The 23310-nt window shown below is 46.9% G+C and overlaps 1 protein-coding gene and 1 non-coding gene across 2 annotated transcripts; both read left to right on the top strand.

The window, feature by feature from the left end:
- Nucleotides 1-1698: 1698 nt before the first annotated feature.
- On the top strand, nucleotides 1699-16615 carry LOC135377416 (myosin light chain kinase, smooth muscle-like). Its single transcript, XM_064609801.1, has 9 exons — nucleotides 1699-1880; nucleotides 6732-7067; nucleotides 8643-8730; nucleotides 10673-10891; nucleotides 10954-11134; nucleotides 13626-13786; nucleotides 13845-13997; nucleotides 15340-15460; nucleotides 15858-16615. The coding sequence occupies exons 2-9, from the start codon at nucleotides 6752-6754 to the stop codon at nucleotides 15975-15977; spliced, it is 1359 nt and encodes a 452-aa protein (XP_064465871.1). The 5' UTR covers nucleotides 1699-1880; nucleotides 6732-6751; the 3' UTR covers nucleotides 15978-16615.
- Nucleotides 16616-22652: 6037 nt separating this feature from the next.
- Trnad-guc (transfer RNA aspartic acid (anticodon GUC)) lies at nucleotides 22653-22724 on the top strand. Its single transcript has one exon. It is a non-coding gene; the product is annotated as a tRNA-Asp (tRNA).
- The last annotated feature ends 586 nt before the right edge of the window (nucleotides 22725-23310 follow it).

Below are 23310 nucleotides of genomic sequence, written 5' to 3' on the forward strand. Positions count from 1 at the left end.
TTCTTTTTTTTTTCTTTTTTTTTGGGGGGGGGGGTTAGTTTTCCAGACGTACTGTACATGTTGAACTCGTGATCTCTTCAACACAACACTGTGCCAACCTAAAGTATGGAGCGGGTTCGATCGAGAAAAGGTCGAGGAAGTAAGGGACGGAATTTTACGGTTGTTAATAATTCCGGGCTTTACGTCGCGAGACAACAATTTTACAGTTGTATACAGTCGAGACTGTCTCTAAGTGGAGCAGCCTGGATAGGGGTTATCGTGCTGCTAAACAAGCACAATCTTGACACGTCCTAGATGGCCAGCATAATATGACTTATTAGCTCAGTGCACACGTTTTTTCCCGATTACAACGCTCGGTAGCACTGCTGACACGGTCAGGTGAGGTAGGAAGACGGTGCTTTTCTAGTGGAAGTCAAAGTTCATTTCCGCATCGTAGGAAAATTTAAGCCACACCATTTTTATGTGTGAGTAGAAAAGTGGCCTGATCTGACTGTCCATTCCATCGACACACAGCATTTCTCGTTTCTTACCCCCCTGTAGCGGGTCAATAAATTGTAATACGGTCCTAAATTTTCATCATTCACCATCGCATGCACCATTCTATGTTGTTGTTTGATGTTGTGGTATTATGATGTAATGTTGAATGATGGGCAATGACGTGATTTGATGTTGATGGGTTATGAAGTTGATGTCCAGTGGTGGATTATGATATTGATGTCGGATGATGGGTTTTGAAGTTGATGTCCAGTGTGTATGGCAGCATGAAGCTGCCCAAAGAATATCTGTTTGTCCCTTGTCAGTCCCGGCCCAAACAGCCCAATGTACTGAAAGTTGAGTGCAATGGGGGTGGACGGGTATATGGAAGGCCTTGAACAGATCCGTGAAACTAAAGAACATTGATAAGACGCATACCGGCCACCCCCATTGCACCCGACTTTCAGTACATTGTGCTGCTTAGGGGATTTTGTCTAATTTTATCCTGCTTGCGTGATAAGATAAAAGAGCACCTAAAGCCCGTCTGTCTTTCCCCGATTTCCTAAGATTGCCCCGGTCTTTGTAACAGCAAACTACTCAGCTAGTCAAACCGTGGTATTTCCATTCAATGTACGATAGGAATGTGGACACGTTCCTTTCGCAACTGCAGAGCAGAGCCGTTTATAGGGAGAGTTTGGCCATTAGGAGGAGCCTAACTTGAAGCGCGTCATGCGACGTCACGGCTAAGCCACCTCCCTTGCCGTGCTCTATTGCTGTCCCGTTGTCAGCCGGTCGCCGACGCCATATTGATGCTGGTCTTTGTTTACGATGCAAGGCGGCCAGACACGTGTGTACATTGTCCTTCGAAAGCCCTTCGTCCTTGAACTCTTTCCGTTTGGCAACAAAGCCCCCCTTATCACAGGCGGCTGTGGGTCATAAGCCGGTTATTCCTGTAGATTGCATTCATTGCGACAACACAGCTGACGGACAGCATCAATATGGCGCGCATCAGGTGGCTGATAAGCGGATTCTGCTTGGTTTCAGTCTTTTCGGGTCGCGCAACGACGACGCTGACGTCAAAATAGGCTCCACCCACGAGGCGGCAAAAGATCAGAGAATGGCCAAACTCTCCCTACAAATGGCTCTGCTGCAGAGATAACAGATACGCCATCTGTTTCCGTGTCGACGACTTCCGAGAAAATATATGGATGACACACGCTAGCAATCCTTATCTTCTCGCTAGGGGAGGATTGTGGTGGAAGGTGGCCCCGTGTCCGTTCAATGCGGCGAACATTCGTCCAAGCTCTGCATCCACGGTGCCGGTTGCGACGACAGTGGCAAGTACCTCGTGGTGGTCGAGAATCGCTGTGGCTGCGACTGTGACTACGCCTCCGTAAAAGTTGAAGGTAAGTCGCCTAGTGTGTCCTTAGACAAGCCCTGAACAATATGTTGACTACATAATTTGATATCTCCGAACGTTTATGTTGATGTTGAAAAAGAAAAAAAGTTTGGATGTGTATCATCATATTTCTTAACGTTTAGATTTCCTCTGTTTCTCCCATCTACTGAGGTCACTTCTGAAATTCACTGGTTTTGAACTTGAGCGTATAACATCGCAATCGTGAGAAGAGTGTCAACACTTTTTTTGTTTTACGTTTAATCCACTCAAAGATTCTAATGCATTCCCTGCCTCGGTTTAATTTAACGCGTTTTAATTGCGTGTAACTAATCTCGTAATTTAAATTTTATATACCCCCTTAACCATACTGGAACCTTTACACTGCCATTAGTAGTGCTTCCGAAGCACCGTATCGACTGCACGCGATCAAGGGATAGGGTACAGGTTGGGACAAAAGTTTACGGAACACGCGAGCGGCGTACTTTTTCTTCGGTGCGACACCCTAGCGGCTGCAGGAAGCGGGTGAGTTCACTGTTTCGGAGGGGTGGAAGGGTACGCTGTTAGCGACACACAGCGGTAGCTTCCACTTCCCAAACAACCGGGCGATACCAGAACTACCGCTGTGTCTCTGGCATCGCACGCTTGCACCCCTCCGAAGCAATGAACTCACCCGCTTCCGCCAGCCGCTAGGGTGTCGCACCGAAGAAAAAATACGCCGCTCGCGTGTTCCGTAAACTTTTGTCCCAACCTGTACAAGGGACACACGGCAAACCGAATGGGATTCCCAGCGAATGACAATCGCACCGAATGTCATTCGTTTGCCTTACATCGCGCTACATGAAGAAACAGAATGTCATTCGCAAATGATGGCATTGTCGATAATTAAGACACCAGGGCCGAACACCTGAAGCATTATACAGGTACATTAGTTATATATATTTATTTATTTTGCTGGAAACTAGCGGAACATTAGATTCTTTCACAAAATCGTTGCTCTCGAAGACACTTAATTAGCTAAGTGCCACAAGCAAAGACAACTAAGAAGCCTATCTGCACCGCACTTGACAACGTGGCCACTGGGAACGAGGGTAGTTCTTCGAAAAACGGCGTTTAGCCTTCCTTCCTTCGTGTCAAAAGTTATCAAAAGTCGTGATAAAATATTGGAGTACAACTTTTCATTCGTCTTTCATTTGTTCGTACGGGTTATCGTTGTTGCTGTTTTTGATACTTCTCTACTGCGAGGGTAGGCTGTCGGTGCGAGAGAGAAAAGCGAATGAGTTCCCCGAACTCATTCGCTGGACCAATATCATTCGCATGTATTGCCATTTGATTTCACCGTGCCATTCAGTGCGAATATCATTCGCTGGGAATGACATTCAATTTGCAGGGGTATTATGCATTCTGCCATTGATTCCGGTATTTCCGATAACTTCGAGGTGACGTTATCAACGGTCTACGAGCACACTCTAGTATTTTTCATCCTCAGTGCACTGCTCTAACCCAAACGTCGTATAATTTCGACTGCCACCAACAGGTAGAATCTTTGTTGCCGTTTTATTATTTTCCTCACGTGGAATTTATCTTTCACTATGGTATGGCCTCGTGTGCCTTTTGGGGCAATAGTAATTTCCCTTTTGCTCTCTAAATAAAAACTATTCATCCTTCTCCATCCGTCCTTTGTTGCCTTACACGAATTTTCTCAGTACTCTGCATATTTCTTCTGCCGTGTTTCCACCATAACGTTGTTCTTGTCTAACGCCTTTAGTTGCATCAAAGTGTCATTCTCTACTTTACGACTTGCTGGCGGCCTTCCAGAGATTAGGTGCCTGTGATCTACCTTTCCTCGACCAAAATACTTTGCGATTATCCCCAAAATTTCTTGATGTGATGTGATGTGATGTGAATAAAGAAAAAAATGAGGATGTAAGTTTCGACGAAGTCAAACTGGCTACCCCAGTACACTTAATACAGAAAGTTCAATCTGATGATGAGATGATGAAAACGCAAAAGGATGATGTCCAGAGACGAACAGAGATGATAATTGAGTTCAACATGTAGGTCAAAAGTTCAAGAGCTGCGCCCAAGTTAGAGTAAAGTGGCGGAATCACCGGGGGCACACACAGGACACATCACACATTCACCGTGTCATAGGATGTCCATAAGCCCGGTTGCATGCAAAAAGTCTTCAAGTGCCCTTAGCGCCTTGTCGGACGAAGGAGGACCTAATAGTTGCCCTTCTTGACCAGAAGTTTATGAGTTCCCTGCAGCGCACGTCCGCTAAGCCAAATCAAAATCATTACGTTATCAGCTCTACACCTATCACGCTGTATACCAAAATATTATGCTTCACTTCATAGCGAAATCAATTATTGGTGAGATGTAAACACCAGTACCGGCCTTCGAAGTTTAGCCAAAACCAGAATTTGCGAACGTTTTCATTTCGAGTAATAATGGGTCCGTCGTTGCTGCTGCTCTCGAATAAGGAACCGCTGTCCTCCAGAGCTGTGAGATTTGAGTTTTATAGATGTCGCACTGTATCTCTTCATAGCACGCAGTCTCCCCCTGTAGCTGACTCATCTGAAGAGCTTCATTCCCCAAACTGGTTTCTTCGTAAACAGCCAGGACAAATATAAGCGACACCGAAGCGAGTTGCTCAGAAGTCGTCTTGGAAAACAACATCCAGACGACTAATCGCTGCGAAATAAACGACACCGAATTACGCGCTGGCATGTGCAACCATGTAGGAAGGAAGCACAAGGAGCGGCTCTTCGCGCCGGACTAGCGTAGCCACCCTCTAGCGGTCGCTCGAGTCAAAATCGCCATTGCTTCCTGTCCACCACGTGATCCCCTCTAAAGTTTCGGTTTTGCAAGGCTTTGTTTCTCGCGCTGCTCTCCGTATGATTTTGCTTTTTGAAAGTAATTTATTGTGAAAATGTGAGCACCATCGCAGAAACGACGTATGGTAATGTGTTCCTGTCCCGGCTGCGGCTCTCGTGAACTGAAAGCAGCTCTGTCACGGGAACGCGTTGTGTTCGTGAGTACACGGTAAGTTGTTTTAGTCGCCCGTGTGCGTTCGAGTCATCTTGAATAGTTCATTTGGGACCTCAAACTGTGCCGCAGATTCATTTCATATCCTCTGTTGTTGTACAAATCTGATCAATAGTATTTTGAGTACGGCATTCTTTACCACTTAATCAACGAACGTACATACGTTTGAAGTAACTGTTGCCACACGTGATGTTTCCGGTCCCGCGTGCTCCTTTTGCGTTCCGCACACTGCGACTGGTCTCCTAATAGAACAGTAAACATTCGAACATACAGAAATAAAGTGCAGGCACGCGTTCAACGTAATACTGCCATCTGAACTGTGACACAACTACAGCTCGCTCGCGTCGTCTGCTCTGCTGGCGTCATGCTGTCTGGAGGGTCACGTGAGCGGTCACGTGGATGACAGGAGCATCCCAGAATGCTATGCGATGCCGGCTACGCTCGTCCCGATAGAAAACTGTCGGAGGGGCCGCTCCCTGTGTTTCCTTCCTCCATGTGTGCAACCGTAATTCAGCTATCTTGGACGTTGAACGTCGCATAACGAAAGGATAGATGTTGTCAGAAGGTAGGCACTGTTGCTTCCATTGTGTATGTGCCCTGCGGCATACCTGGGTAAATTACTTTTAAAATGTAATTAAATTACATTACTCATTACTCCAGTTAGAATTTAATTAAATTACATTACAAATTACCAGAAAAAGTAATTTATAACTGTAATTTCATTACAGTAATGACATTACTACCCAGGTATGCCCTGCGGTGCTCGTAGACAGAGCTGGCGGCTATGTTAACAAATTTCCTCCAACGTTATGCTGAGGTTGCAGGAAGTTATCATCCGTGAATCTTCGATTTCAGTTTCTCAAACATCCGCCATATTCGCCTGACCTCGCGTCGTCGGTCTATCGCATATTCGGCGGTCTCAAGGAGGATCTTAGCCGCCGGAAAGTTGGATACGACGAAGACGTCAAACAAGCGTTGCATGAATGGCCTAGCTACGCAACCTATACTTACCCAACCAAGACCTTCTTATCTGGTCCGTCAGCTCGCAAAATATTACTGCGCCGTAGATAGGATGGCGGGACGCAGAGAGGTCACGCTCTCTCCCTGCGCCAGATAATGTAATCCATCATACTAAAGATCATGCTCACTCTGGTGCCGTATTGGCTGTTAAGACTTGGTCGCATGACACTACGCTACAGCAGAAAGTGCTCTGCCCTACTAATGGCGCAATGGTGGCGCTGCAGTGCGTCTACCTACCTCCAACGGCGTATGTAGTTGACGGACTAGATTTATTTTCCTTCTCAACACGACTATAGACGCTTCCGAAATGACGGTGCACCTGCATTGAAGAGCAGGAGGGCTACATAGAAAAACGATTCATCACAGAATATTCACTTTTACTGTTCGTTTTACTGTCTGTTTTACTGCCCGTGCGCCAGAAAAACCTGAATCATCATCATCATCACTGTTCGTCAATGAAATGTTTAAGGTTACGTATTGCACCACGCTCGTATTGCGAAAAAAAACCTATACAGGTACCATCTTTTGAGTCTTCAAAATGTCATTCGGTTCACCAGCAAAGCCGAGACTGTGCAGATATTTTATGAAGTAGTTTATGGTCCGTCAAACTTAATATTCAAGATGTACACCAACTAATTCACAGCAAAGCATCGCAAAGTGTTCTGAAGTCATCTATTCTGCCCCCTTAGAACGAAATATCATTCTTCTCCTTTTTTTTTGCGCTCGATGTCTTTTGCGTTTCTCCTCTGCGCTAGATGTCGACCTTTCATTCCCAGCATCTCTTCTGTAGGTCCTCCTGATCCCCCCGTGATGGAACCCCGTGCTGTGGCCAAATCCAGCACTTCCGTCGAAGTCACGTGGTCTGGATCGCCGTTCGACGGCGGCTGCCAGATCCTTCGTTACCTAGTCGACATGGCGGAGGTTGATGGCGGGCCACGAACATGGACGAGGGTTTCTTCGGAGCTAAGCACCTCGTGTGTGGTGACCGGGTTAACCCCCGGGATCAGCTACACCTTCGTCGTGCGGGCCGAAAACGTGCGGGGCATCGGTGACCCCACTGCTGAATCCAACGTAGTCACGCTTCCCGTAGACGACTGCGACGACATGGAAGACAGTGATTCGGAGGGTATGCCTGCGTCCTTGTATAGAACGAGTGCGACGGTTGCACAAAGCCGCACATTCATTTATCTTGGATGACCGATGCGACGTTCAAGTCAAGCGTTTATGACAGAGACAGAGGTGTCCCGTCTGCAAGCTCAGCTATGCGGACCGGCCGCTAAAGAGCATGCACACTCTTAAAAATGAACTTCACCACATAGCACGCTCCTAGCCAACCATCGCCCCGAATGACAACGTTCTCGCCCTAGATTTGTTGAAAACGGGAGGAGGAGCCTATTTTGTGCCGTGCATAATGGCACAAAATAGGCTCCTCCTCCCGTTTTCAACAAATCAGGGGCGAGAACGTTGTCATTCGGGATGATGGTTGGCTAGGAGCGTGCTATGTGGTGAAGTTCATTTTTAAGAGTGCAGTGTTTGAACTTGGTGCTCGGCTGACCAGTAAAGTGGCCCGAAACATTTTCGACGTGAAATCGAAATGAACGTTCGAGGACAGAATTAAGGCTGCAGTAGCTCTCATGGTAGCGTTATCATTGCGGTAGAATCAAAACAAGCGCGCAATATAGTTCCAGTCTTAAAGGAGCTATGAACTGTACCAAGCGAGCCCGCCGACTGTGTCGGCTCCAAACGGTGATTTCAACGTGTTGTCTGTGACACCTTTTGTATAGGTGAATTTGATAGGTGCGTATCTTCAGCACATAGCACGCTCTTAGCCAACCATCTTACCGAATGACAACGTTCTCGACCATGATTTGTTGATAATGAGAGACGGAGCCTATTATGTATATATTATGCGCGCATACAAAGTGGCCTAACGCCTCCCGTTTAAAACAAATCAGAGACGAGAATGTTGTCATTCGGGATGATGGTTGGCTAGGAGCGTGCCATGTAGTGAAGTTCACCTAGAAGAGGGTAAAGCGGTAAAGCAGAAAGTTATGTGTACCTCCGCGTTGGCGTCTGATTGGGTGCTACAATTCTTCAGATGACGTAACGATGGATAGAGGTATCTGGACGGCGGTGCGTCTACTCGCCCGAATACGAAAAAGAGTGCGTTTTTGTATGAACGCTGCACAAGTTATGAATTAGAAGAATTGAACAATAAATTGTAAATAGAATTACGAAGCGTAGAAGAACAACGTTACATCTATTAAACCCGTAACTAAATACATGCAGATAGGAGTTCTTACACCCTTTAATACAGAGTGATATTTGGGCACCGATCACGAGGGATGCTACCTCGGCGGCACTTGTGAAACTTGTTCAGAACTGTGGGACCTAGGATTCTCTGTGCATGATCTTGGGATAATTGTGAATAGTGGATAATTGTGGACTTCTAGTGAACATGTTGATAGTGGACTTTTGAATAGCGAACTTGTGAGTAGGGCACCTCAGAAGTAGTTTTTGGGGTAGGGGGTGATGGGGTGAGAATTTATGTTAGGAATAGCAGAACAAGTCGAGAGACGAGTTCAATTTCTCCTCGTTTCTTCTTCTTTTTTTTTTCTTGCAAACAAACAGAGTGATATTTGCAACATTTGAATAACACTCCTTGACATGCTGCAGTACGTGTTCTTATTTTCTCCACTAGAACCAGTAGCACCAGCGGAAGCTCCAGTAAGCGTTCAACAAGGATCTAAGTTTCAAGATCTCTACGATCTTCACGAGGAAGTGGGCAAGTATGTGTGCAGTACTGGCCTGCCAGTCTACAGCTGCGCCCTCACTATGCCGATCGGCATAGTGAGGACGCACCTAAAGAAAAAAGCCTTTGCGAACAACAGGTCAGACAAAGACCATGAGTACAGCAGTATTGACACCAGTGTTCTGGAATTACTAAGAACAGCTTTATCAGAAGCGCGGGGGGGGGGGGGATGAAGCTGAAGAAGATCATGCTGTATCGGATGCATTCTGGGCGAAGATCAAACTATATGACTCACACGTGCTGTCGCGCTATAGGGACGGCGGCCATTGCTGTACGGGTTGACGGGCTCAGTTTTTGAAATTGACATCAGTTAGGTGCCGAAAACCACGGGGAGCCCCGGTGTATGAATAGAGTATTTAAGCGAACTGCTACAAAACTTTGTGGGCGTGTAGCAGGTAACGATAAACTTTTCTTAATTTGCGTGAATGCTGATTCGACCGTTGCTGCTTATGCAAATTTCATGTGTATGTAGACGTTTGTAAACAAACTGAGCAGAGTAGCAGGAATTTCAAGCTTCTTTTTCCTTTCTCTTTCCTTTTTTTTTTTTTTTTTTTTTACTTGAAAACGTCTAAGTTGGGTTTGGTAGCCAGGTCAAAATTTACGATGCAACGAAATTATGCCGAATTTCGTGAGGCGATAACTCGGGGAGTAATAGACCGATAGCAACAAACCGGCTAAATCCAGATAGCTTATACATATAAGATTCTTTGCAATGAGGTCACTGCGGCGGCTGACTCAATCTCTGGGTGTGGCGAGCGCGTGCGGGAGAGACGCAAATATAGGGGTACGCGTACCTTCCGGGCAGCTTATCTCGCGAACCCACGAAGCTGCGTAGTCACCAGGCTGCTCCTCCGTTACCTCGCTGCAACCGACCTACTGGTCGCCCTGTGAACCGGACTATGCCCGCCTGGGTACTCTCTCTCTGTTTCTTTTTTGTTCTTTTTTTCTCTTTTTTCTTTTTTTTCTTTTTCTTTATCTTTTTTATTTTTTGGGGGGAATAGCAAGCCGACACCCTGTCTGGCTGACCTTTCCCTCGTTCCTCTTCTTTGTTTGTTTGTTTGTTATCATTAAACATATCCCCCCCCACACACACACACGAAGCTAGGACGCCGATGGAGGCGTCATTGAGAAGCTTGATTTGATTTGATTTGATTTGTTTTTTTTTTTTTTTTTCTGGCGCATTAGCTACTAAGGCCTCATTGGAAAACGCTTGAGAGTTTCTACCTGGACCTTGAGTGAACGATATGGGCTTCAACACACAATAACCAAAATTTTATACATTTGCAAAGTTGAAATCATAAAATTTTGCCAGAATGTCGGCATATATGAAACTTAAATATGATCAGAATCGAAGGAAACTGCAATCAGAAGAAAGGGTGGCTCGAGAGGAACCTCAAAAGCCTGCAAAGTCCAGCACCGAGTGATCGAGAGAGCTACACGGGCGCACCGAAGAAGATTAGCGGCGGAAGCAAATTCGACTGCGGGCGCGCACAGCGAGCCCTTACCCTGTACCAGCGGTGCAACTTCGACTTGTGCGAGTGTGAAAGCGACCTACAAAGACGATGGAGTGCATCTAGAGGGGGGGGGGGAGGAGCCAGAGCCGGACAAAGGAATCGGAGATTGTGACGTTTTCATGTAAAACACTACGGTTCGGACACGACTGAGCCCGGCCCCAGTTCGTTTTTCTTTTTTTAGCTTTATGGGACCAGCCACCGTGTAGGTCCGTCCAAAGTCTTATAGGGCCACGTGACACCACATGATCGTCAAACTATGTTCGCAGTATGCTAAAAAAGAGAAAACGGCAACGATGACCCTAGAAAGCTACAGCAATCAATTCTCTCTTTGCTTGTTGTAGTCGCGTATTCTCGATTTGTATTGTGTGCAATGTATTTTCATCTCTCCGTCTGGTTTCATTTCAGAGGTCGCTTTGGAACCGTGTACCGGTGCATCAGGAAATCCGACAACAGCGAAGCCGCCGCGAAAGTTGTGTCCTGCATTCGCATTGTGCAAAGGGACAAAGTGCTGGATGAGATCGCTGTCATGAACCTCCTTCGAGGGCATCCGAAACTTCTCAATCTTCAGGCAGCTTTCGAAAGAACTTCCGAAAAACCTCGCCAGATGGTTCTCGTCACGGAATTGTGAGTTGAGCAGGTTGCTCGCCGAGGGGCAGCCCGTGTAATGCAATCTGCTTTGTTTGCAGCGTGTCCGGCGGAGAGCTCTTCGAGCGAGTTATCGCTGACGACTTTGTTCTAACGGAGAGGGACTGCGTCTTGTTTGTGCGTCAGATTTGCTCCGGAGTGGCGTATATGCACCAGAAGCGGGTTGTCCACCTGGACCTGAAACCGGAAAACATTCTCTGTCAGGGAAAAAATAGTCATAAGGTTGGTACAGGTTTTTATTTGGGCCACTCGATGTTATTAGTAAAAAAATGCTAATTCTCAGCAATCATCGTCATCCAATACTCGATTTCCAATAACATCGCTGCATTGGAGAGACGGATCTCGGTGGATCAGTTGGTAGCGAGCCTGCCTACTGAACCCCAGGTTGAGGGTTCGAACCCGGCCTAAGACGCTAGCGACCTAGTGGCGACGTTTGCGAGAGATGTTGAATACGGTGTGCCATGTGCATGTTAAAGAACCACCAGGTGGGCCAAATTAATCCACAGACCGACCTGTGTGGTGTCGCCTATTATCCTAGATGTCTCGCAACGTGAAACCACGAATTGTCAATTATGAACACTGGAGGGAGAGTTGGGGATAGGCAGACTGCAGGAGCAGTGAAATCACTCGCGATATGCAGTAAAAACTGCTGCACTACGAAACTCTTATGACAGGGATTACCAGCGATATATATATATATATATATATATATGCAGTGGTGAAGCGCCATCATCACAGGGAAATTCCGGCTCAACCCTCTCATATGTGTAAGACCCTCTTGGTCACGCGGTTCTTCATGGTCTTTATTCACCACCAGGTCGAAGAAAGAGATGGTGTAGACATATCGCTGCAATTTAACGAGGTACGCAACTCAGAACTTCTTCTGTGTTGTGTCCCTCGTTAAATTGCTGCGATATGTCTACACCCCGCATATCTACAGTGCGAAGCAAGAGAGCCGCGAAGAGACAAATGAACGATAGTGCTCCCTCAAAGGAGTACAGAGGACCATAAAAAAAAAAATCGGGTTAAGACGTCTGATGAAAGTGCGTGTGTCATTTTACCGAATAGCGCGAAAGGCTTTGATGTGTGCAATTTGTTTCCCACAAAAAAAAAAAACTCACATAAACATGGCTCCGGGCACACTCTTAAAAATGAACTTCACCGCATAGCACGCTCCTAGCCAACCATTATCTCGAATGATATCGTTATCTGCCCTGATTTGTTGAAAACACGGGGCGTACGCCTTTTCTGTGACAATTATGAACAGCATAAGTGTCACAGAAATGGCGTACGCCCCCCGTTTTCAACAAATTAGGGCAGATAACGATATCATTCGAGATAATGGTTGGCTAGGAGCGTGCTATGCGGTGAAGTTCATTTTTAAGAGTGCATTCACCCTTAATTCGTCACTCCGGGTATAACGAGGAGGAGAAGGTATGGTGCCGCGTCACCGATGACGTTACAGGGGGAACTCGTTCTGGTTCGGCGGTCAGTGCATGGGGGTCAGCGCCCTGTCCCTTTGCCGCCGTAAACCAGTTTTGCCAGTTCTCCCGTAGGGATAGAAGGAGCGGCCGAATAATGACCGAGCCAGGAGCAATGCTTTTTCAGAACCTTAAACAGCCGGGTAGCAGACGACAGCGAAGTAGCAGACAACATTTCTCTGAACCAATCGGCGAGCGTGTCCTCTGTAGCGTCAGCGCGAGGTCCCAGGCACATCACAGGCTGGTACTGCTGTCACAGCCATTGCGCACGGTCGCTTTTTGCGGCGTACTTTAAATTCAATTTCTGCGATAATTATGACTCTGTGGTGTGAATTACTTCTCATGGTGCGTCTTACTGGTCTACTTAACAGTTTTATATGAAGAAAACAGGGTGTTAAAAACGACTTCTGTGCTACTTTAAAACTTTATAGATCGCTTGAAATGAAGTGCATTTGCAAGTATGTTAGCAGCGTACTTCTAGTAATATGGGGCAACGTTTCCCTTATGTGTATACCAATTTTGCGCAGCTTAACTAACACCGTGCCTTAGGTAATTAATGTGTTTAGCTTATAACAAGAAGTTTGTGTGCCATTGGAGGAATGATTTCTGTACATCTACCAGACCGGTAATCCAGAAGATGTGGGTTCGATCCCTACAGCTGGCTAACCTTTTCAGTGACTTTCATCTCTCATCGTTGATTTCTTAGGCAATTTGAGGCTTTGTTTGTATCTGTCCCTTCTATGTTGTTCCAGCCTCAGAACATCAGTTTCTCTCTTATCTAACTGTCGTGTCTTGCTCGGACCACAGCCAGTTCCAGAACACTTTATTGATCACGATGGCACTCGTGCCTCTACACATGCGCCATAGTGGCGACACCACACTAACCAGAGCCGTTCCGATGGGGGTGCGAGAAGGGCAGCCGCCCAGGGCGCCCTGGCCAGAGGGGGCGCCGTACGGCAAGCCCTGAGAGGTTAGTTGGGCAGTATAAAGCGGGAAGTAAGAGAATTTGAATTTAAAATCTCAGCAGTTCAAATTAACGTTTTTCTTTGCTTTGCTTTGTTGTTCTGGCGGCAGTGAGGGAGGGAGGGGGCGCTTCACGTTTACCCTGCCCCGGGCGCAAACTCGCCTCTGGAGGGCTCCGCATGTAACAGCCGTTTATACACGCTCAGAGATGGTACCGTTATGCTTAACAAGGGCTATCCCTTATAAGGTAAACCACGTTTTCATTGCAGATAAAGCTGATCGATTTTGGACTAGCACAAAAATATGATCCGGAAGGAGACCTGAAAGTCCTGTTCGGCACTCCCGAATTCGTTGCGCCGGAAGTCGTGAACTACGAACGCATCAGTCCTGCGACTGACATGTGGAGCGTTGGTGTCATTTGCTACGTTCTGTAAGTACACCTGCGCCGGCTAAGAACCCATTTTGTACGGTTCTATTTTGTCGTGTAGCCTGTCTGGGCTGTCGCCATTTATGGGAGACACGGACGCGGAAACCTACAGCAATATCATCAAGGTGGACTACGATTTCGACGACGAGGTCTTTGAGAAAATTTCGGACACGGCGAAAGACTTCATTCAGAAACTGCTGATCAAAAATCCACAGTAAGTTCCTCTGTACAGTGCTTTGTACTAAAGGATATTTGTGCAATTCCCCTTGTATGACATCTTTTATTGACTAGGTATGTGTTTTATTAGATATGTAGTTTCAACGTGATGTGCATCACGCATATCAGAAAGCAAGGAGCAATATGAAGCAGCTCTGACAAACACTAAAGCTCTCCAAAAGTATGACCTCTCGCCACGATGTCACAAAATGCCATCCTCCGGCTTCTGGTGACTTTTCCGCTGAGCATCTTATTGCAGACGACAACTACTGGGCAACTACGTTTATCCACTAATGGGTTAGTGGGGCGTCTGTTCAGAGTCAAAAGATTTGAGGACCCATGAACTTTCAGCAGTCTTTCTCAAGACAAGACAGAATGGCGACTGCTTGTGTTGCTGGAGGTGAAGTATGCGAAATAAGATGGGATACTTCTGCTATAGAACACTGCACGTGCAGCATTCTTAGGCCGAGGCCCGACACGAGCCCAGCCTCCCTTTGATTTACCTGCCCGTGCCCGTTTCGACGGCTCCCTACATGGACCGTGCCCGACCCAAGCTCGAATAATTTCTAGGTGTTCCGGCCCAAGCCCCGACTTCGCTCATCGGCCCGGCACAGCCCGGCACAGTGTAGCGAGCTGTAAAATTTGACCGTGGCTAACTAACAGTGCGGTAACACATGCCCGAGCTCGATCTATAGGACTGGCAGTGTACGGGCCCGTGCACATAGTGTCAAACCCGAGCCCTATCCAGGCCCGCACAAAGAAGGCTGTACCTAGCCCAGCCAGACCCGTGGGCGCGGGCCGGACTTTCGGACAAACCCGAGCCCGTGCAGTGCTGTAACTTCTGCTTCAGACGATAATTTTAGTTTCTTTTCGTCTTTTTATTTTGTGTGTGTGTGTGTCATATGTTAATGGAAACACCAACGTTATTTTGATGATAACTAGCAGTGTCTTTCATCGCCACAGTCGATATGTTACCCAGTTGCTCGCGGTAATTTAGTTAAGATGTAAAGATGAACTTCGCAGAGGGTACTACAGTGCTACCGTGTCAAGAACGATGATCAGTGCTTTGGGTACGGCGTTGGTGAGCTGGATTCGACCATGGACCAAGCAATTTTGTTCATGGAAAATTTGTTGCAGTGTATGTGCAGAAGCACACTGTAGTCGTTCTTTCCTTGCTGAGAGTGTGCGTTGTACAGAGATCAATATGTAGTGGCCATTTTTACTATCTGTGGTATCTGCAAATCTAGTACACTATACAGATAGCGAAAATGGCCATTACATAGGAGACATACCCTACGTTTTCTATTTTCTATCTAATCTTATTAAATCTGCACGTTTAGGAAACGGCTCAGTGCTCAACACTGTCTGGAGCATGAATGGTTGAAGAAGGTGCCCCGGAGAACATCTTTCTCGCTCCCTAAAGAGAAGTTGAAGAAATTTGTGATCAGGAGGAAATGGCTGGTGCGTACTGTTGATCGCTTTCTTTCAAACTGCCAAGAACGTATTTTGCAAACCAGAAAATATAAGCCAGCGTATTTACTTGAGCGCAACCAAAAACACGGATATGGGCAAATTAACAGTTCAGAATTAGAAGTGTGGTGCATGCCTTTGTAGAAGGACGCAGGTACACAAGGTGCTGTGTACCTAGGTAGGAAAGCAGCCTATAAACAACTTGCACAGACTTGGATAGGGTAGTTGTTTTGCTATGGTGCCACAATTTTTGCAAGCTGCCTACGACAGGCTGGCATATGCTATCGTCTGCCAGCCATAGCCTTACTAGTCTTGCTCGTTTTGTGTTATACTCTCTTCTGTGGCATTTTAACCAGCTTGAAGCCAGTGGATGCATATTGTCTTTCAGAAAACCGGCAACGCCATCATGGCCTTGGGTCGCATGGTAAACCTGACGAGCATCAGTTCGTCACCCACAAAACAAGATGATCCTCAGCTTCTGGAACGGCCTGCCCCAAACGGATCCTAAGATTGTCGGGATGATCCCCGTCAAAGAGTCACAAACGTCCCCTTCGGCTAGCTGCGAGTTAACGCCCAGGCATAGCAGCAAATGAACGTTGCATTTATTAACATGTTTCACGAGTTTCTGTTCTAAAGGACCATGTAAAATAGCCTCACCTCCCTGCCCTAATGTCTGACGAAGACAACCTGATGTACATATCATTCCTCTTTTATTTATGTCCTTCGGAATCTTGCGTTGAGAGGCCAAATGCGTTCTCAGCTGCCTAAACGGAGTGAAATAAACGAATACATATAGGATATATTAAGAAGTTGTACATAAAGGGTATACATAAGAAAGATCTACACCTGTCAGCCATTTCTGCCCTGATACGTTGTGCTTGTTTTATGTATGTTACAAAATCACTTGTTCCTGTACATTGTAAGTCGTGCTACATGTAACGCCACGCGTAATTATTGAGTCCATTTTCATTTATGGTGTTTCATTTTTAATGTAACCGCATTATAAGAGGGTCGACACAAATTGAGTCGTGAATGACCAATCGCATTTGCAAGTGAGAGGCATGGTGGTGTTGGGGATAGATGTATTTATTATTTTCTATTCGCTTGTGTGCTCCCATGCTAGTAGTAAAGACTGTCATGACCTTTTGTATATAGCAGTGTGTAGGTTACTCTGGATGACCTCAACAATCGTGGCATGACCTTAAATAAGCTCTGTAGGGAGTAGTTCGGGTTGTGGAGCGGTCAGCAAGCCAGGACTGGCGGTAAGTTGTCCGGGAAAACGGCGAAGTGGGAGAGTGGAGAGGGATGGCTTGTTAACTAATTTTGCATTAGCGTTTGTAGCAGTGGGCGGTGGCCTAAAGTCACGTTTGAGGGACACCGGCCTTCGAGATACCCATAGCTCCTTAGACGAGCTTTCATTGCGAGACGTTGCAACAGGGGTACACGATGTTCACGAGTTGAAACTGGGATATGTCGGTGGGCCATACAGTTGCAGAAGCCTACGCCTTGTGGCGGAAGTAGCTTGGCGGCGAATTATAATTTGCTCTTCCATTTCTTTCTCCGCATTGAGAGGCACCAAGGGCTGGGAGTCCAGCAAGAGTTGAAGACGTGTGCGCGTGCTCTGACACTGAAAGTGCAGCTACAGAGCAGAAGGGAAGTCTAGATTCAGGAGAGTTTACAAATTTTACATTGTGGTGTGCACGTGCGTTTCCCACGCAGTTATCAGAGTGCAATTCCACACGTCATCTGACTGCGTTTGAAAAGCAGAGGTTACTTCGGGGGCGTCTGGGCTTGTGGTCTGGGCTTCTTGCAGACATTTTGCGCGACGCAGTACCTTCCGTTGTGTTCGTTTTTAAGGGACTGTAAAGTGGACGGTAAACCTATAGAGTGTGCTTTTCTGACAGCTTGTAACTCGGACGCTTCAGATACGTAATAGATCTACTATGCATTGGACTCTCTTTTTATTTTTTTATTTTTTCAAAGATTACTGCACCATGCAAAACTTGTGAACTCCAAGACTCGGCAACCCTGAGGCAACTCGCGTGCCATCTATTGAGAACGAAAGCAGTTAGGCTAGCCATGTGGCATGTGCCCAGCTGCAATGTGCGCTTCGTCGTCGAAGGTGCACGGTGGGTGCATCCCGGAACAGTAGAATGTAAACCAGACATCCGGTAGAAATCGCCTGGATGCGAGGTTTTGCCCGCAGTACCAATGCCAAAGTGGCTTTCACAGCTTTCATATTGTGGTCACTCTACTTACGCCAGGACCGTGGGTAATGGCAGAAGAGTAGACGACGCGGAGAGAGAGAAAGGCAAACAGATGGCGCACATCGCACAGATATTCTTACGGTTTGAACGGTTTGAACCGGACTTCTCAATTCTGTTGCTGTTGTTCTTCAAAACAGGTGTAATAGTAATTTCTACCCTGTCCCAATGTCTGTCTTACGTAGTACTTCAGTACTTCAATATCACGCGATGTCTGTCCGCCAATACGGGGCGGGCTTCCACTGTTTTCCTCAGCGAACGTAGAGTGGCGCCACCGTCCGGTTTTTAGAATCGTTCAAAATTAATTAAACACATGAAGAACCGAAAGGTGATGACTTGTGTGTGTCATCACAAAGCCAACTGTAGGCGTGCTGTTTACGGAATGTATGGGAACGTGCAGCCGGCCAATCCCAGGCTAGAGGAACATGACACATGCTTTGGCTTCTGAAAGCATCGGCCCACGAGCGGTAATGTGGCTGTCCAGTGTCCACCGCAGTGATGCCATTCTGGTTTGCTCGAGTGGGCTTTTCAGCAGCTTCTCCTGACGCGTGTATCGTCTGCATATGCAAGATACGTGATAATCTCCGGTAAAGGCCTCGGAAAACCAACCCGAACCATGTTAAAAAGATACACTGAAGTACACAAAAATACTCCGAGGTTCTGGATTCCTAGCAGGTTGAATGTCGTTCCGAGGCGTACACTTAAAGATACTGAAAAGCAGTAGAACTGCAATCTCAGAAAATGTATCAATTCGGTAGCCCTCAGTACTTTTACGTCATAATTTTTGTCCCAATTGCGCCCATAGTCTCTTTTTTTTTTTTTAGAAAATTAAAATTGAAAATTACGGGCAACACTGCGTCGAAGTCGCCACCAACTGCGCGTTCCTCGTCGGCACGTTCCCCGCACGCTCACATGTCGGCACGTCGGCGCGTTCCTCGGCAGCAGCCTCAGTCGGCTGCCGCCTAGTGCGCATCGATGCAGTCTAGTTATACGCCTGACCAGTCGGGATGGCTGACAGCGGAAAACGCTAGTACCTGCTGCGCTTGCGCCGTACGCATTTCTTGCGTGAGCAACGAGATGGCGCCACAGGCGCCTCGGCTAGGCAAGCCTGTTCCAATAGTGACAAGCAAAGGGGTCTACTCAGCTGCCTAGTCAGGCGGCTTCGCGGGCGCGAGGTATTGGGACGCAGCCTAAGTCTGCTACGTGCCGACTACGTAGTCATCATGAACATCAAGCCAGTCGGGAATTGCTGTGGCTGCGTTCCAATACCTCGCGCCCGCGAAGCCGCCTGACTAGGCAGCTGAGTAGACCCCCTTTGCTTGTCACTATTGGAACAGGCTTGCCTAGCCGAGGCGCCTGTGGCGCCATCTCGTTGCTCACGCAAGAAATGCGTACGGCGCATGCGCAGCAGGACTCTAATGCGCTAAGTTTGTAGGACATCGTGCATAAACTGTCACCTTCACAACTAAACATGTGTTGCAACTCTCTACGCAGTTTTAAAGAACATACCAATATGTGCAACTTTACATTTAAAGCCAGCAGAAACAGCGGGCACGCTGGTACCGTCAACGCGCGTCTCCATCCCGGCTGTCAGATGGTCAGGCGTAAAACTAGACTGCATCGATGCGCACTAGGCGGTAGCCAGCCGAGGGAACGTCGTGTATTTCTAGCCCGTGAAAGCAGCCACAGTTCCGAAAACGGTTGCAACACTTGCTCGGTTGCTCCTCTGCTTCCCTTGGCTACGTATTGTGTGAGTGTCCGCCTCTATCCAGGCTTGTAGTCAAGGCTGATTGGTCTGGTTGAGGCAGCGGCGGAGACGGCGTCCCCATGTGGCGTTCGTGTCATGTTTTTGTTTCTTCGTGGGTGTGGATGTGTTTTCATATATCTCACGGTTTCATAGATTCGGGCTGTGTGTTACTGTTCCAAAAACATTTTGGCGTTGTGTTTGCTGTATGCTTACTGGATTCCTTTGTTTGCATGCGCCGCGGCAACAGTAGCTGATTCAATATGGCGCTCCCCTCGCCCGTACGTCCCAGTTTCGAAGGTTTCCTTCTAGCATAAGATTTCTATGCTAGGCAGTCGACTAACCGGGGTATTGGAACGCAGCCTGTGTTTCAATACTCGGCGCAGGAGAAGCTGTCTGAGTGGACAGCTAGATAGACGCCCTATCGGCGGAGATTTGGAACAGACTTCCGGATTTGGCGCCGCTGTCGCCATCTGTCAAGGCCCGTAGGAACATCAGTTCCGCACTTTATTTAAAAGCCGCGCAATTCATTATTAAGCGGTGAAATAATTCAGCTCACATGTCGATGCATTCTTCCTCTGTATCGTTATATTGCAGAACACCTAGTGACCTCAGTATCATTAGTTAGCAATGACAGGCAAAAATGCCGTCACGGCTCACTTCTATTAAGGCGTAGTCAATAAATATGCGTTTCTTGTATTTTCTTGATGTGTTCATATCATTCGTATATGTCTCTATTTCCTCAGTGTTCCTTGCATTTCGTTGTTCTTCACGTTTTGCAAAGCTTCACTCCGCCATGTATTAACCCTGGGCCCTTACGGTACTACAATAAATAAATTCCATAAAATATCACTTTTTGGACTTATTGTTGAACGCCGTAAACATGCCAGACCGAAGCGCATCTATGTCGCAGACAAGTGTATTAATTTTCACGGCTGCTGTCAATGACGACCACTCAGACGCATAGCTATAGTCTGCATCGATGCAGACTAGGCGAAAGACACCTGAATAGCAGTCTAGGCGGGAATTGGAACGAAACATAAAATGGCGCACTTCCGGTTAGCCCGCCAAGTAGTCGGCTTACCGGAGTATCCGCTCCTTGCACAACGCAGGTGGAGCCAGCGTTGTATGTCCCCTACCGGCGCTGTGCAAAATGTTGGGTAGTAAGGGTGCATATCCTCGCTTGCTTTGATTACACGATTTGACTGCGTTGCGGCTATTTCTGCTCTACTTGGCCTTAGAAATATAGGAATAGCTAAAGTTGCTGATTGTTGTTATGACACGGTTTCTGGCCCATGAATTTCCTGGACGAATTTTTTGACAAAGTAGCGCTGTCAAAGGGTCAAGGATCTGTGAATGCGCATAATTCGGCTAGTGCTGAAGATTGTCGCAACGTGTGCTTACTTGGAAACATGCTAAAATCCCTGACTTTTGCGAAATTCTATTTCCGCACGCACGTAATCTCAGTAGTTGTCGGTTTCCCCAATTGTTATGCTGTGGTCGAACGGTTATGGTATTGTTATGGTTGGGGGGTGGGGGTAGATATGTAGAGTTAAAACACGTGGAGAGGTAGGTCACAGCAAAGTTGGTCACTGAGTTTGCATAAAGTATTCGCAAACGGTACAGGTGATAATAAATTTAGATTACAATTGCCATGGATATTGAGCTGGCGTTTCCTTTGCCTGGTGGCTCTCTGGCATCAACGAAATTATGTCTCTGAGAGTTCATTGCACAACTTTAATAGTATACCCTGCAGAAACGTTTGAAACGAAAATGAAATTGCGAAAATGCAGAACTACACAGCACTTTTTAGACATTATTTCATTGAACAGTAGACATGACTGCACCTTTAGCTTAATAATTACGTGAGGTCTCTTTAGGTTGCCGTTTAGAAAGCCCTGTAATGAGAGGGATGGATTTCTGCGTATTTTGCTGCACACTCAATAGTGAGTTTCAGTATAACGTACCCTGTCGCCTTTGCGCACGTAACGGACAGCGTTGGTGGTTCGCACGCGCAATACATAAGCAGGGCTTTACGCATTGCGCAAAACCAAGACGCTATCCCTTACGTATACGCAAAAGCGACAACGTACGATATGCTAAAACTCACTATCATCTATTACGGGTCTTTCCTATAAGGATGATCGTGTAGTACCGCAATTTCACCTCTCCCTCGTATTCCACAAGGAATGTATCAAACGAGAACACCAACCATCCGTCACAAACCAGGAAAACTAAAATCCACCGGAAAAAATAAAAAAGAAGGAGAGAAAGGAAACCGTAGAAACCAGCAACCTTAAAAAGGTCAAACCCACGGAAGAAATTTGGAGTATTCGGCTCATTTTTAATTTCGGCGAGGTTTGCCTGGCTAGAGTCATGCCTAGCAAGCTCGTCGCGTCTCATACATGTTTCATTACAAAAAATTACGATCGCACAGTGTAACTTGTCTAACCTAGACCCACTAAATAAAGGTGCGTTGTACTGAGCGATTGTAATAAGCTTCACTTTAGTGGATACCATTTAGCGAGACAAATCTAACCGAAGGAAAGCAGGAGACCCGCCCCGAAGTTACTACTCAAATGTTAACACGTGGTTCGTAGAGGGCGCTTCAGCTGCTGGAGAAACTCTACTGCAAGGAGCGGATTGGAACACAACCAAAACATAGATCACTGTTACTTGAAAAGTTTGGGATTATATTTCCCATCAGACGTCGCCCCGAGCCGTCTTACCGCAATTTTACTGGCAAATTTATAGCGTTCCCTGTCACTTGTAGAGCTTGTTGTACTGGGTTTACAAGTCACAAGCTGTTAACTACGCCGCATAGATAACCTGTCTGTCTGCTGCCTTACGCTACCTTTAAGAAAGTGAAGGCTCAAAAAGCTGAAAGGGGCGTCCACTCATAGCTCCATAAACTTCTGCATTACTAAACAACGAACGACAAACGAAACATTCGAAATGAAATTTTAAATTTCTTAAATTCTCGCGCTCAAAAATTCGACTACACTCTCCATCCGGCCTCTCTCTCTCTCCGTCTCCGACGCGCAGGCGCTTGTATCCCTGCGTTGGAGCCATGATTGGAGCGCTCATGGCGCTCGTACCAGAAAACAAAAAGTTAACTCGGAAAGGTGCCGGTAGGTGCTGTGTTCTCGACGTGCTTGAGAGCTCTCGCCCCAAGTCCTCGTTAGTATAGTGGTCAGTATCCCCGCCTGTCACGCGGGAGACCGGGGTTCGATTCCCCGACGGGGAGGTTTCTTTTTTTTCCTCTATAGCGTGCTTCTTTTTTTTCATGTTACCGCCGAGAAGCAACTGTGGCCATGAGCGGCGTACTGACGTGGATAGATGGTGAGAGGACAGCACGAAGGAGTGAGTGACAGAGGGGTTAGTTTGCGTCCTGGACCGACTGCAAGGGGAACTGTGAAATTCATCTGGAAAGATTGCCGGAAAACCCAGATAGGCACAGACGGTGCGGGGTTGCGAACTCGTGTCACCTCCCAGTCTGGGAGTGGAAAGCGGTCATCCTAACTATGCCACGGGAGCTGGTAATTCTTAATTGCTGAATATTAGTGCTTTGTCATATGCTCGTGAGCTCTTTCGTGTTTGCCTTGTGTCCCTCCATGTTCGCTCAAGCTTCTCCTTCAAAGGATGTTGTCCACAAACTTTACCTACAAACTTCGACGCTCGGAGTGGCACCGTCTCCTTATTAAAAATCTGCCGTTACGGTTCTCTCTTTTCTGTTTCTTTTCTTTCTTTCTGTATATGGGTGACGTGGGCGGCGAAAAGCAAACGCCATTTCATGGATTCTTCTTGCTGTCTTCGAAATGTTTTCGCGTTGT

Source organism: Ornithodoros turicata, chromosome 1 (assembly GCF_037126465.1).
Source record: "Ornithodoros turicata isolate Travis chromosome 1, ASM3712646v1, whole genome shotgun sequence".
Taxonomy (NCBI): Eukaryota; Metazoa; Arthropoda; class Arachnida; order Ixodida; family Argasidae; genus Ornithodoros; species Ornithodoros turicata.

Coding starts and splice junctions, on each gene's coding strand:
- LOC135377416 (XM_064609801.1), top strand. CDS start 6,752: ATGGAACCCCGTGCTGTGGCCAAATCCAGCACTTCCGTCGAAGTCACG. Junction 11,135..13,625: donor AGGGAAAAAATAGTCATAAG/GTTGGTACAGGT, acceptor TTTTCATTGCAG/ATAAAGCTGATCGATTTTGG. Junction 13,998..15,339: donor CTGCTGATCAAAAATCCACA/GTAAGTTCCTCT, acceptor CTGCACGTTTAG/GAAACGGCTCAGTGCTCAAC.